The sequence below is a fragment of the Simochromis diagramma genome, unplaced genomic scaffold, assembly GCF_900408965.1.
Source record: "Simochromis diagramma unplaced genomic scaffold, fSimDia1.1 OVJJ01000747.1, whole genome shotgun sequence".
Lineage (NCBI taxonomy): Eukaryota > Metazoa > Chordata > Actinopteri > Cichliformes > Cichlidae > Simochromis > Simochromis diagramma.
Window position 1 is genome coordinate 1,127,458 of NW_024386897.1, and position 15,365 is coordinate 1,142,822.

At 41.3% G+C, this 15,365-nt stretch overlaps 1 protein-coding gene across 1 annotated transcript; it reads right to left on the reverse strand.

Moving 5' to 3' along the window:
- Positions 1-2,215: 2,215 nt before the first annotated feature.
- LOC120735130 (von Willebrand factor A domain-containing protein 7-like) lies at positions 2,216-14,168 on the reverse strand. Its single transcript, XM_040034313.1, has 15 exons — positions 14,124-14,168; positions 13,916-14,009; positions 13,641-13,769; positions 13,358-13,542; positions 7,738-7,909; positions 7,409-7,521; positions 7,030-7,146; positions 6,496-6,699; positions 6,282-6,417; positions 5,869-6,021; positions 5,649-5,741; positions 5,237-5,346; positions 4,587-4,751; positions 4,038-4,361; positions 2,216-3,391 (listed from the first exon to the last, which is right to left on the reverse strand). The coding sequence occupies exons 4-15, from the start codon at positions 13,406-13,408 to the stop codon at positions 2,978-2,980; spliced, it is 2,052 nt and encodes a 683-aa protein (XP_039890247.1). The 5' UTR covers positions 13,409-13,542; positions 13,641-13,769; positions 13,916-14,009; positions 14,124-14,168; the 3' UTR covers positions 2,216-2,977.
- Positions 14,169-15,365: the final 1,197 nt, after the last annotated feature.

The following is a 15,365-nucleotide window of genomic DNA, read 5'->3' on the forward strand; positions in this document are numbered from 1 at the left end:
CTGCACAGTTACAGCCGTCAGCTGTAGAAAAAGCTCCTGGTGTAGAAAGTAATATTAAATAAATTCTAACAACAGCTTATCAAGCTTAAACGTGCTGCTGTTGTTCAGCCGCTGGTTTCCTCTTTCTGGTGCAAAGTGGACCAAAAACAAAGAGAAACGGAGTCGTGACAGAAAAGCCGATCAGCTGATCATTAAGCAGTTTCACGATTGAAGTAGCAGCAGGAGAGGCAGTCGCTCCATATATCGGTTGTTAAGCTTAACGCTGGAATGCTTTACAAACATTCAGAGATGAACTTACACACTTGCTTTACTTCTCTCTGGGATCACTTCCTCGGAGATGAAATGCTGGTTTGGTAGCGAGGTTATGTGAGCACACTGCTCCGACGTGCTACGGTTATGAGCCAAGTTACGCCAGGTCGCAAGTTTTGTGAGGTGCTTTTTGATATTTAATGGATCGGATTACATTTTTTATTTCTCTCCGATATCCTATCCAAAAATTTACGTCAGTATCAGACTGATACTGATACGTAATATCGGATCGGTCCATCTCTAGTATGTTTCTGTTCTGTGTCCTGTGTACTGTTTGTTGTATATGTGTCTTTATAGCTGCTGTTACAACCAAATTTCCCCTCGTGGGACAATTAAAGGATTATTCTATTCTATTCTATAGTCTGTGCGATTGAATTCATCAAAAGACATTTCTGTATATGTCGAGACCTTGGGGAAAGAATAACATCTCTTTAAGATTTGAGGCATGACTTAAGTATTTGGGTTGTGGGAGTTTAAAGGTTAAAGACATGTATGTTACACATTTTTTACCTGTTTTTGTCTTGATGACCTCTTTTTTTCAGTATTCAACAAAGCAATTCTTAGATGCTGATTGAAGTGATGATGTCGTGGCAATTATATGAGGAACTGCAGCCTTAAAGGATGGACAAAAAATAAAAACTAAGTGTCTAAAAATACCATACTATTACAATATATTTTTGATATCTATGAAACCAAAGAAGGAAATATTAAACTGCAAAAGTCATACTGCTACAGCACAAAATTTAAAATCACTGGTTTGAGGATATACATTTGAAAAAAAAAAACGTAATTTAGAAAACAAGCTTATGCAGGGCAATTTTTTAAAGAGGGACATGAAAATGAACATTAAAACTAACTTAAACTGCACAGCAATGCACTTGTTCAAATTTAAAGACTTGTTATCAAAAGTTTTGCTTCTTGCTGCACATCTTCCAGTGTTTCATCTCCAAGGAGAAATGATCTCATAAAGGTATCGGCTATAAAGGTAAAGAAGTGCATTATATAGCAGACAAATATTTAACAATAAATAAACCATCTTTGTGAGTGCCATTACATATTAAATTATACAGTACTTGTGACATTAATCAAAGATTCTATGAATTTAGTGTAGCTAAATGTCATGTTGAAAATTTGTCGGAGGTATTTAACTTGGCCTCGTGGCGACAGCCGACGTGGGATTATTACTCCAAACTGGTAGTCTGCGTGAGAAGTGTGCATTCTGGTATGCAGCTAGTACTAATTGTGGACTTTTTGTGAATTTCCTTCTTCCTCCAGGAGAGTCGGGTGGAGAGGAGAGTTGGGGAACACATGCACGCACGGAGCCTCAGCACAGAGCAGCAAAGGACGAGCACTGTTTGAAAACTGCACTCATTGATTAAATTGTTGGACTTACCTGTTTTTCTCACTGTAAATAAACGCACTGTTTTGCCTTTGAAGAGAATCGCACCTGGATCCTCTTTTCACCTTCGTTTCCGTGACAAAATTCATGTCAGGGGTATTTTCTGGCTGGGATTTTAGTTGTGAATAAGAGTGATAAATGCGATGCTAGTTTTCAAAAGAGAAACCAGCAAGATCTTTAAATCTTAATCCTCCTCACACCGTGTATGGCCAGAGTGTTGCATATCCACTACACTTAACATAAAAAATATTATCATCTATCAAATAAATCTGGAAACAAGACTTTGTATGCACTTGCTAAATACCCAAGTACATTACTCACAACAGCATCCAGTTCTGTCAGTTCCTGTGCCAGCTTTGCACGTTTCATTAAAATCATGGTGTAATATTTTTCCGCATTTTGCTCATCCTGTCTTTCTGTGACTTTTCAGGCATTTCTCATGATGCTGCTGCAGCTTGACTATTTGTGACTAAGTAAACAAACTAAGCAAATTAATGAATACATTAGACAGTAACTTAGTTTGTATATTTTATTTAAATGAAAAAAGACAAATATAATTTCAACTATCATTTGTTACCACACATAATTAGTACCACCTGATTTGTTAATTAAACAAATGTGAGCTGGTAATGAGCTGGTAAACTATTCAAACTTTGAAGCAAAACTATCATAACAGATTTCATTTAATCAGCAGTACCACGTTGCCACCAATTACCTTAAATAACTTGACAGCTAAAATGCCTAGGTTGTAAGAGCTTCAAATACATTCAGTATTGTGATTAAAATCACCATTAGCTAGTACTAACTCTGAGTCACCATGCCCTGTTCATTACATTTTGTGTTCATAGTACTTTCATATGTGATTTCATGGAAAACAAGTGAAAATAGAAGTGATACCAAAGGTCTGAGTAGTGGCGTATATATGTAGAGAGAGAGAGCTTGTTGATTAAATCACAACACATAAAACAGCAATTTATTGTAATTTTGTATGTAACATTGTATTTGGTTAAAATTACAGTCATTACCTGGCCAAAAGGTTTCTAATGAAGTATATTAGCTAAATATGCACCAAGGCTTTAGGTTTTAAAGTTTTCTAAGTTAATTTAAACATGCCAATGTGCATGGATAACATCAGGTCTCAGTATCAAAAGAGATTTTTTTTCTCAGTGTTTTGCTTCATAGCCAGTTCAGCTCAGCAAGCAAGGATAGGTCATTTGACTCATTTGCCACAGATTGACAAATTCTTTGCAATTCTATTTCTGTTCTCTGTTACTTGCAAAGTATTGAAAACACAACACTGAGCCAAAGAAAAGTGTTCCATTCGGAGGATGTAGCTTGAACTGCAGATGTAGTTGCAGGAAGAGGTGTGGTAAGCACTCTAGCCTGTCCCACACATGTCCCCACATTTCCTACACTATCTACAGCAATCACCTCCACAATCTGTGAGCAGCAGGACGCAGTGTAGGTAACCAGTGTAATATTATCACCCCCTGCTCCAACCACTGTGCTCATATTCAGAGTACCATTCCCTTGGCTGATTGTTAGACTCTCAATGCCAGTTCCATTGATGCCATCAGTGAAATTAGCGATGAACTTCCAATGTGAGGAAGCACAAAGCAATGAAGAGGAGTCACAGGTTGATGTACTGACTACCTGGCAAACTGGACGGGTAACATCTGCCACCTGGAGACAGAGAAATAGAAAAGATGGACTGGGTTGGATATTTGTCACATCAGTTATTAAAGGTAAAAAGAAAAGACCAATAATTAAATCTTTGCATGTCAATTAGATTCAAATTATCCTGCCTTCGCTGTCTTTCTCATTAAGTCTGTCTTTGTGCTATTTGATCTCACATTAATGTGCTATTTTAGTAATCTTTTGTCCCTCGTGTCTTGCATTTAGTGTTACTTTCTTTATGATTGTTTTTTTACTTGCCTGTTCCACATTCACCTAATTTTCTTTACGCATTAATATCCTCAGTTCACCCTTTGTCATTTTTGTGATGTCTTTCTCATTTTCTCCAGGCCAGTTATTTAGTACTTTGGATTCAGTTCACTTTTTATGTAAAATTTGTTGCTTTGTTTTATATTATCCAAATTATAAATAAAGGTGTTTTTGTTTGTTTAGCCAGTTTGCATTCATCCTTGTATAGCAACTCATGACAGACAATTTAACAACAATAATCCACAGAAGTATCACACATAAAAAGCCTTTTAAAGCCATTTAAAAGCAAAATAACAAAAACATGTATTTCTTTTAGATACATTATTTGCATGACTATTAGTTATTACAGAATTTAGAATGACATTGAAACACCCTTTTCACTTACCTTAGCAGTCACAGAAAACCTGAGAACTACATAGTTGATGTCAGTGGCAGTGGCACGTTTTGCCTCAATGGTAAGGGTCACATCTGTTCCTGGTGGAGCACTGGATGGAGCTGTTAGGGTTACAGTGCCATATGCTTTACCCCCACTGCCAGCTAGAATAGCAACGGTGCTGGGTGCAGTGGAAGCATAATTGCGGTCATTGCTGACTAGCACGGTAAAAGTCTTAGTTACAGAGTCATTTATAACTCCATCAGTAGTTGTGGTGACTGTGAAAGGAATGGAGATAGTGGTGCCTGGCTCTATGTTGGTATTATTAGCTTGGGCCTGGACAAGGAGAGAGAGAGGGGGGAGCAGGGGAAGGAAAATATATTTTTAAAGACTGTAGTAAATAATATTTTGATGTATGAGATGACTTGACACTGAAAGAAGCACAGTGAGAATGTGTGCTGTTTATCATTGTACACTCATTTCCACAACTTGTAAAAATGTTTCAGTTTACATATGGTGGCATTAAATATTCTTCAGAAAGCACACATGAACTGTTCTCACAGTGACAGAGATGCTAGAGGTCTTGAGCTGTGTGGACCCTTGTCTCTGAAAGCTGCTTGAAGTGGATTTGGAATTGGAGCTGGTGTCTTCTCCTTTCAGGATAAGCACAAATTCACCTGCTGGGATTCCAGTAAATGTCACCAGAAAATCACTTCTTCCTAATGACTGTATGAGACAAAAAGAAGCAACATGCATTGTCACCAGATAAACAGTAACCAAACCAAACAATATCTAACTACATTTTTACTGCAGGGAAGGGCAAGTGCTAGGACTACCTGTGGACCTTGCAGAACCACATTCAGGTATTTAAGGTTTAAAAATTACCTGCCAGGAAATAGAGTGGCAAAAATGGCTGCCTTCATTGTATGAAAATAAAACTTCTTCCATATAAATTCACACAATCTTAATTAAACTCTTAAATGCCAACAACATCTCTTTATTAGGTAGTAATCGTATAATTTCAAATAAATGTTTCTTCGGTTCATTTATTTTTATGCACAGCTCGTGACTTCCAGTGAACCAATGCAACACATTCTTTTTTTCTTTTTCAGCCATAGTGTGGTAGATGTGCTGGTGACACTAGGGATTATTGCCCTGTTGCATGACCCAAGTTCAACCAAGCCTTATCTGTCAGATAAATGGCCTCACACCTGCAATGATCCTTTGACCTCTGTTGGGCCTGAGTTGTCAAAAAGTGTGATATCTGTGACCTTTACTGTGTCACTTCCTGTCACAGTGACCAAGATGCTGGCATTACCACCTAAAAGAGTGGTGAAGAGAGAAAGATAACAAGGAGCATCATCATGACATGCCTTCAAAGCAAACATAATCTGCACAAAAAGGCAGGTAAGGTAAGTTATGGGAAAGGATTGTTTAGGTTGAACTTTACTAACCATAGCATGATGGAGCATAAACCTTTGGGAGACTGAGTAAAAACTTTTTTTTACATTTAGATGACTGTTGTTTTAAAGATGGCTGTGTATGTATGTATGTGTGGGGAAAAAACCATCTACCACAAGAGAACTTCACAAACTATGAAAATCACTATAAAACTAGCCTGACCTGACAGAGGACGTCCTTCTTTTAGACTGAAGTCCCCATGGGCGCCCTCATGCTCTTCGACAAGGTTATAAATGAAGTTCACTGAACTTTGACCTGATACATAAAATAGATCAGAAAGGCTGGAATATGCAAGTTAACATTAGAAACAGACCTAGTCAATACATTTTTCAAAAAACATGATGTAACTCAGAGCCTAAAAATGAGTTTTCATAATACTGACCTGTAACTTTAACTAAGTAAGGTTTACTTGAGCTAACACTGATTTGCCAAAGCCCCGTTTGATTATTAGTGTTGAGGCTTAAATGACGCATGTTTCCTGCTGTGGTGAAGGATGCCAGAGGACCACTGGACTGACTGGAAGTCTGAGAAACACCTGGAGAGGAGATACAAACAATCATAAAGATATTTTCAAAATGACTCCGTAAGAAATAAAAGGTTAAAACCAAACAAAATATCAAAAAGAGCCTCAGAATTAAAAGCCTTAAACCATGAAATAATTGCCAGAAAATATGTGTTTCGAGAAGCTTCTTATTAAATAAAATTTAAAAAATATATGTAAAATAATTTGCATATATGAGTTTTTATTTGTGTTGTATTTTCTACAGGATAAAAAGACATTTGTGATGACAAAACCTGTGGAGCTGGTGAGGGTGAAGGTGAGAGGTGAGTCTCCCATGATGTAAGCTTTTATGTTCCTTAATGAGCCATCAACAGCAAAAGCAAAATTGCTTGACCGTCCAGGATTCCCAGCTGCCTGAAGAACTGTCACCTAAGAGAACAAGGAGGAAAACATCACACGTACTCACAAATCTTCAGTCAGATATCATTCTCTTGATTCATTTCTTACCACAGCGCTGGCTGATGAGTCTACTATAACACCGGTAGCCAGTGAGAGTTCTGACTTAGTGACCTGAATGGCCTGACCTCCAGAAGACTGAGCTAAGTCTCGGTATAACTGGAAATCAAATTGGCTCATTGCACGAGGAGCCACACCCTGAGAGGTTCTGCGGCGGCGGCGGCCAGCTGCAATGCTTGTGAGCATGAAAGTAACCTGCAACCACGAGGAAAAAAATCTCAAAAGTTCCATTCACTATCAAGGACCACAAGCCTAAATGCAAATGAAAAACATTATTTGATAATGAAGGTGAAAGAATAATGATAATCAGTGAGCTAGGTTAGGGGCAGCAGCTTCCAGACCCGACAACCATAAGAGGTGATGAAAACATGAAAAGGAAAGGAGGGAGGAGCACAGGAAGGAAGCACCCAAACGTCAGATAATGTTCTTCTATTTTGAGACAAATGATATACAAATAACCAGATGTTACATGCCAAAATGTATTGCATTATTTAAGAGCAAGGATGGTACAAAGTTAATTCTTACCTCAGATTTTGTGCTCTCTGTAAGAGCAACAATAGTGTTTCTTAGATAGGCATCTTTGGCTGGAGCATCAGTGAAGAGAAAAATCTCAGAGAAGGGTGGAGCTGCCGTCAGTGCAAGCTTCCATATTATTTGTCAGACAGGACAAAATATCAACATTTCATTATCAATATTCAAAAATTAAAAAAAAAACAAAAAAACAGTCTGAGTGCATTTCTAGCCACCTGAAGTACATGTGTAGAATAATAAAGAAATTGATAAAAATTTATTTTGACAATACTGTGTTTATATTTTACAACTATTTCTCCTGAATCAAACATGTGATTTATTTTTTAATTTATTTTTGTCTAAAGTAGAAAACAGTCTATTGTACTGTTAACACCTGCAGTCCAGACAAAGCCATTTCTGGGGCATCTCCTCCTCCACTTGCAGTCAAACTATTGATCTGTCCTTTGAAGATGTCTGGATCAGCTGTCATCTTCAATGGTCCAAAATCTGGATACAGAATATATAATATTTGAAAAAAAAAAAAAAAAACAAGTTCTACGTGATGCATTTCCTCTGTTAGAGATTATTATATTCTCATTTATGTGGAAGACTAAAAATAACAAACAAATCAAGTCAAAAGCACCATCGTGTTACAAGATGTTTCTCAAAAAGCTGCTTTCCTAGTTAATGTTAATGTACAAATTCATCCTGTGAATGATCTACCTGGGTCATTGAAAGGTACCAATATATAACCAGAGGGTTCCTGTCCTGTTCCCCTTTTTCTGTCAATGATCTCAAAAGAAACCCTCTTTGCTTCATCAATGTCATCACTCATACTCCCTGTTGTGTCTATGACAAAACACAACACAGGAGACTGGGAGAGGCCCATTAATCTGTAGAAACAAACATGAGACAAAAATCTACTTACAAATTTTCATATTATTAACGTGATTTATTTTAAAATATGCATAACCCTATGCATTTAGGCATTTAGACATGGCCGAGATGAAATTAAATTTACACTGAAGATCAGAAAGGGGGAGACAAGTAATTTGAGTGACTTAGAATGTGGCTTGGTTATTGATAAGATAAGATAACCTTTATTAGTCCCACACGTGGGAAATTTGTTTTGTCACAGCAGGAAGTGGACATTGCAAAAGTTATTAATACAATAAGAATAAATACAGTACACAACTGTACAGAAAAGAATAAAATAAAATACTATATACAGTAGAATAAAATAGAATAAAATATACAATAAGATAAAAATAGAATACAAATGCTATATACAACTGAGTAAAAATACAACGATGCCAGAAAAGATTATTGCACTTAGTGTTATTGCACATGTGTGGATGTGTGTGTTTGATCAGTTAAAGTCTTTGTTGTGGAGTCTGACAGCAGTGGGGAGGAAAGACCTGAGAAATCTCTCTGTCCCACACCGTGGGTGCTGCAGCCACTGAAGGAGCTGCTCAGTGCTGTCAGAGTCTCCTGCATGGGGTGGGAGATGTTGTCCAACAGGGATGACAGCATAGCCATCATTCTCCTGTCACTCACCACCTCCACTGGGTCCAGAAGGCATCCTAGAACAGAGCTGGCCCTTCTGATCAGCCTGTTCAGTCTCTTCCTGTCCCCAGCAGAGATGCTGCCGCCCCAGCAGACCACACCGTAAAAGATGGCTGAGGCCACCACAGAGTCATAGAAGGTCTTCAGGAGTGGGCCCTCCACTCCAAACGACCTGAGTCTCTGCAGCAGGTACAGCCTGCTCTGCCCTTTCCTGTAGAGGGCGTCTGAGTTATGAGTCCAGTCCAGTCTGTTGTTCAGATGAACACCAAGGTACCTGTAGCTGTCCACAGCCTCAATGTCCATACCTTGGATGTTCAGTGGTTGCATTTGGAGGATGTTTGTGCCTGCGGAAGTCTACCACCAGCTCCTTGGTTTTACTGGCGTTGATCTAGAGGTAGTTCAGCTGGCACCAGTCCACAAAGTCTTGAGTCAGTCCTCTGTACTCCTTGTCGTCCCCATCAGTGATGAGGCCGACTATTGCAGAGTCATCAGAGAACTTCTGCAGGAAGCACTGGGTGGAGTTGTGGGAGAAGTCTGCAGTGTAGATGGTGAAGAGGAACGGAGCCAGAACCGTTCCCTGTGGGGCCCCCGTACTGCAAACGACCCTGTCCGACACACAGCCCTGAGTCCTCGCATACTGTGGTCGGTTGGTGAGGTAGTCCAAAATCCAGGTAGTGAGGTGATGGTCCACTCCAGAGTTCACCAGCTTGTCCTTTAGAACCGAGGGAAGAATGGTGTTGAAGGCACTGGAGAAATCAAAGAACATGATTCTCACAGTGCTTCCAGCGGTCTCCAGGTGAGCGAGGAAACGATGTAGGAGGTGAATGACGGCATCAACCGCTCCAATGCCAGGTTGCTAGGCAAACTGAAGTGGGTCCACTGATGAGCTCACCAGGCGCCGAAGCTGAGCCAGGACCAACCGCTCCAGGGTCTTCATCAGGTGGGATGTCAGAGCCACCGGCCTGTAGCAGTTGAGGTCCTTGGGGTGTGGAGTCTTTGGCACTGGTACAACACAGGAGGTTTTCCAGAGCTGTGGGACTCTTCCCAGCCTCAGGCTCAGGTTGAAGAGGTGCTCCATCACACCACACAGTTGGTTCGCGCAGGACCTGACGACCCACGAGCTGATGCCATTAGGGCCCGCTGCCTTCTTGCCATTAATACTCCTCAGTTCCCTCCTAACCTGGGTGGTTGAGAGAGACAGGCTGTAGCCTTGTGTTGAGTGTGTATTGGATGCTGCTGTTGGCGGTGGGGAAGAGTGAGCAGGGTGAATAGAGGAGGTGTGAAGTGTCTGAGGTGTCAGAGGTGGAACAGCAGCAGTGGGGGTGGGTGAGTCTGCAGCCGATGTTGGAGACTGTCTCATGGCTGAATCAAATCTGTTGAAGAAATGATTCAGTTCATTTGCCCACCTCACATCCCTCCCAGGCAGAGAGTTCTGCTGTTTGTGGCCTGAGATGGTTCTGAGGCCTCCCCAGACTTCACCAACGTTGTTTTGCTGAAGCTGGTTCTCCATCTTCTGCCTGTAGCTGTCCTTCCCATTCCTTATCAGTCTCCTCAACTCTCTCTGCACCCTTTTCAACTCCTCTTTGTCTTTGGATTTGAAGGCCCTCCTCTTCTGCTTGAGGACAGCTTTAATTTCTGGGGTAATCCAAGGTTTGTTGTTGGAGAAACACCGTACAGTCCTGGTAGGTATGGTGTTATCCACACAGAAATTAATATAGTCAGTAATGTGTCATGGGGTGAAACGGGACAAGTTATTTAGAGTTTTTACTGTGCATGTTTTGCGATGTTTTATCTGTTTAATATTTTAATATTGTATATTGGGTTTGTTTGTATGAGTTCTATTGCATGTTTTTATCTTATTTAATTGAACACCTGTCCTGTAAAGACTCCACCCCTATCTGATTACTAACTTGATTTCACCTGAGAGGTACCAGAGAGGCCAACAAAAGGGCTGGGTAGACGACAGAAAGGAGCGCTTTTTGAGGACGAGTGAGGAAGGAAAGCTTTGCTTTGAGGAGTTGCGCTCGAAGGCTAGAGGCTGAGCGCCTCGGCTTCGGGCTGGAGGCTCGAAGCGGAAGAGACGAAAGAGAGTGACCGAGTGACTGAGAAGCCGAGCCAGAGATATGGAGAGAAGGCTTGGGCTATAGAGCTGTGATTGACGGCTGCGCTTGAAGGCTAGAGGCTGAGGGCCTCGGCTTCGGGCTGGAGGCTCGAGACAGATGAGACTGCAGAGAAGGGCACCAGCGCGCAGAGCATCAGTGCAGAGAGCATCAGTGGGGAGTGACAGCACCAGCGGGGAGAGCGGAGACAGCACCAGCGGAAGGCACGAGACGGCTGCGCCGATTTGCAGTTTTGAAGAAGCGGCGGGCGGAGTTGAGAGCTCTGCCCACCCGGGTTAAGTCTCTGACTTATCCCTTTTTTTATGAAGTAAAACTGTCTAGAAGAATAGTGACTGCCGCTCCTCCCTTTCTCCAGCATATCGGGACGCGAATGCGGAAAGGAAGGAGAGGACTCCGCTGGGTTTCCCTTTTTATACTACTTCGCTGGATTTCTTAGCTCCCTGGGACTTTTAGGTCGTGGCGCAGGCCACTGGACTTTTAATGTTGTGTTTTATTGATTTTTATTGTGTTACCCCTTGGCCAAGGTTGTTTTAATTCATTTTACATTTTTAACTATTTAAATATAATAAATTATATTTTAATCATACAGTTTTAAATCGTGTGCTTTCCCTTGGCGGCTCCACTGCTCTGTCCGTTTGGAGGAAGGTTTCCTTCCTTTAAAAAAAAAACACTGTGGAAATAAATCAGCCTTCCGCATCCGTTACAAATGCATGTAGTAAGGCTGTCGATGTCCTCTCCGTGGTCGTCACAGATCACCTCCCACACAGTCGACACAAAACAATCCTTAGAGCCTCCTCGCTCTCCATGTCTGTATTGTGAGGGTGGCTGATGGCTCCCTGCGCACTAAGGGCTCATACACAGGGACAAGGTGCACCAGGTTGTGGTCAGATCTGCCCAGGGGAGGGAGAAGTGATGAACTGTATGCCTCTTCTGCATTGGTATACAGTAAGTCCAGTGTTTTATTGTCTCTGGTTGGGCAGGTCACATACTGGGTGAAGGTGGGCAGTGTGGCGTCCAATGAGGCATGAGTCCCCAGATATTATGAGAAGGGCTCTCGGAGATTGTGTTTGCAGTCTGCTGACCACTGACTGGAGAGTGTCACAGGCTGCATCCGCGTTGGCCGAGGGGGGGACATACGCTGTTATCGCGATAACATGCGAGAACTCCCGGGGCAGGTAGTACGGACGCATGCTAACGGCTAACAGCTCAATGTCTCTGCTGCAGAGTTGCTCTTTTACAGTGATGTGCCCAGGGTTACACCATCTGTCATTCACAAACACTGCCAGTTCCCCTCTTTTCCTCTTACCGCTCTCTCTCGTCCTGTCCGCTCGCAGCATCTGAAATCCCGGTAGTGTCACGCTCGTGTCCGGAGTTAGCCAAGACTCCGTTAGCATCATGATGCTACATTGTCGGTACTCCCTCTGTGACCAGGTTAGCGACGTGAGCTCATCCATCTTATTGGTCAAAGATATGTTTCTAATAATTACAGAAGGAAGAGATGGTCGATAACATCTCCTTCTCGGGCGACGGCGCTCCTTCCCAGCACGACACCCCCGTCTTTTCCTCCTCAGCTCGCTGGGAATGTCGGGTCTGTCCGCCGGCAGTACCGCTGCGGGACGCAGCGCTAACAGCTGATCCTTACTGTAACAAAGGATCCCTGCTCTGGGTCCCCAGACACGGGTAAAAAAGTGAAAAAAAAACTAAGAAAAACGACCAGAACTAGCACAAAACGTAGAAACATGGTTGCAGAGTCTAATTACTAATATGCTAGTTATAAAAAAATTATGAGAGAAAAAGATAAGAAAGAAAGAGTGTGGCAGCACACGGGGGGCGCCAGAAGTAAGGATGCCAGACAAGTCGGTCTGAATGTTTCAAAACCGCTGATGGACTTGGATTTCCCACGTCGCCATCTGTGGTGTTTATAGAGATGGAAATATCCAGTGGGCTGCAGTTCTCTGGGTAAAATGTCTGTCCAGAGTGCTTCACACAGCAAGAAGAAAATAACCACTCATGTAGAAGAGCATCCCTGAATGCACAGAACTCAAACTGTGAAGGCAGATTGGCTACAGCAGCAGAAGATTACGTATGCACTCCTCTTTTATCTAATATGGAAGCTGAGTAAAAGGCCACTAGAAAACATGGCAGCCTACATGAACATCTCTATTTTTAGATGCAACAAAATTTTGTTCCATGCACAGCACTACCTAAACCATAGTTATCCCCCCCCCAAACAAAGCCCTTGAAATATTGTCATACATATACACATAGTTATGTTACTGTTACTGCTACAGATCTCAGTCCAACAGAACTGCAATTAGACTGGAGAATCAGATCAAGGACGTGGAGCATCTAGGTTTTGCTATCGTGTCAAATATGGATCAAAATCTGAAAGTATTTTCAACTAGCTTTCTGAATTTGTGCAATGGAAAATTAAAGCTGTTCTCTAAAGGCAAAATGAGATCAAACCCAGTACCAGAAAAGTGTATGAATTAAAATGTCCAATGAGATTATATCTAAATTATTATCAAATCAATGAAAAGGAGGAGGCACTGGAGCATGACTCAGTACTCATTTCTGTGCTTTAGCTCCATATACCCCACATTTGATTCCTCTTGTGTGAACCTCAGAATAGGTCAGATATAGCTAGCTTATACCTCCATAAAGTTTTTGCCTCCTGCGGCTAATCTAATGTCCTCCAGAAGCTCCATAGTGGCACGAATAGCCAGATCAGCCGCTTCAAAGTGACTCAAGCCATGACTGGAATCATGTGTATCTTTATTGATCCCTCCCACTGGATCCTTCCTGCTTGTGCGGTCAAAAAATCCACCATGGCTGCATTTACCTGATCAGGGATAAGATTTTATCATATTATCAAGAAATACTGAAAATAAACAAAAACGTTATCATAACACACCAAAACAGATGATTTATCCAGGTTACCTGCAGGTTTTGCTGAGAATACGATCCTGAAGTAGCCTGAAGTCAGAAGTCCCCGATTCAACACATCAGGCAGAATGTTGTTAGTACAGTTCTCTCCTACACAACTTCTGCAAGTTGGAGTATTTTGTCCTGTAGCAATATCACATGAAACAGAAAAATATATTGATTTACATTTTTAAAATAAACATAAGAAATCCCACTGAAATTTTAATTTAGATAATATTTAAACTGGAATTTTCAACTCTAAACAGAAACAGTAAGGGGAGGGTGCCAACCTGCCAGGTTCTCAAGAGGTTGGTCAGGTCTGATCAGAGCACTCTATGGAGCTTTATTTCCTAGCTCCACCCAGTTACTGTGGCTGTAGAAATCCTTAAAATACATCAAATGAGACAGATTTATAATATCACTTTTGCATTTTGTTTGAATTATACTATGCTGCCATCTAGCAGTCTCAAATATTAGCAGTAAATTATGTGTCAGTACCTGTAGGGTGTGACAGATTTTCCCTAGAGACAACCTCCCTCCAAAAAGTTTCCTAGCTTAGTGTGGTCCTTCACCACAGACAGACCTTATTATCAAAATACAAAAGGTTGTTACATACAAGCTGCAATAGTGTAACTTGCACTGCAAAACCTGAACTACAACATGAGTTCCAGACTAACTATATCTTATTCTATTATATCTTATTGAAAGATAGCGAATCCTTCAACTGAAAAAAGGTGTAATGCATTTAAATTTACAAGCGCATTAAAAAACAAAGTAAAAAAAAAAAACATTAAAAAAAGGCTTAGTATTTATTTTTTCTAATGTACAAAACCCTTTCATAATAAAGTTCTAAACACTACAGATCTGTATTCAAAAAGCTTCATCACATAGTATAAAATTGTTATGTTTATGGAGGCATGTGACACACGACACAGGAACTCTAGTTTTACACTCGCAACTTTAGTCACCTCCGAACATGAACTGAGCATATTGCGCCCAAACACAGCAGTTATCACACCCTGCGTAGCAAACATCTCACCAAAAACCCGAGAGTCGCGTACTGGCCCCTAGCCCTTGCCAGTTCGGTAGCAGAAACTTGTATCGACGGATATGAGTGCAGACATCAGCCTGTTTTATATGCTGAGGAGCTTAATCGCTTGTTATGTGTTTTTGTAATCTTTAAGTTGATAGGGCTAACCAAGTTATTACATTAAGCATTGGTAACGGTCGCAAATCAGCAACATCATCATCGCCTACTTCCAGCTGTCTCTGTTTGATGGACAGAAACTCCCTTCACCCTCGGCCCCAACAACGGCGAAACTGACCATACGAAAAAAGTGGGAAAACAGCGAAACAGGAGAGGGGTTTCTCCTGGACAGTTATAGTTGTGTTTGGTCAAGGGTTTGAAGCACGGCGTACAGACACGAATTGATACCCTCTTTGCCCATAGCGGCAAGAAAAGGCGAAACTGATTTAGCTTTTTACAACAAAACAACCGCGCTAAAACATGAGAGGGTTTTGGACAAAGTTTGGTTCTCTATTTTTTAACGCCCGGTTTACGCACCTGGTGTGCGCACCGTTTAAGCAACCGGCACCATTTCAAAGTTACCGTTTCGCACGGTATCGCGCAATACATATACATAAACCTAAAGATACCATCCCTACACAGGGAGCTCTCGTTTTACACTACACAATCCAGACATACTCCATGGTACACACCCCAAACTCCTATACAGGGTA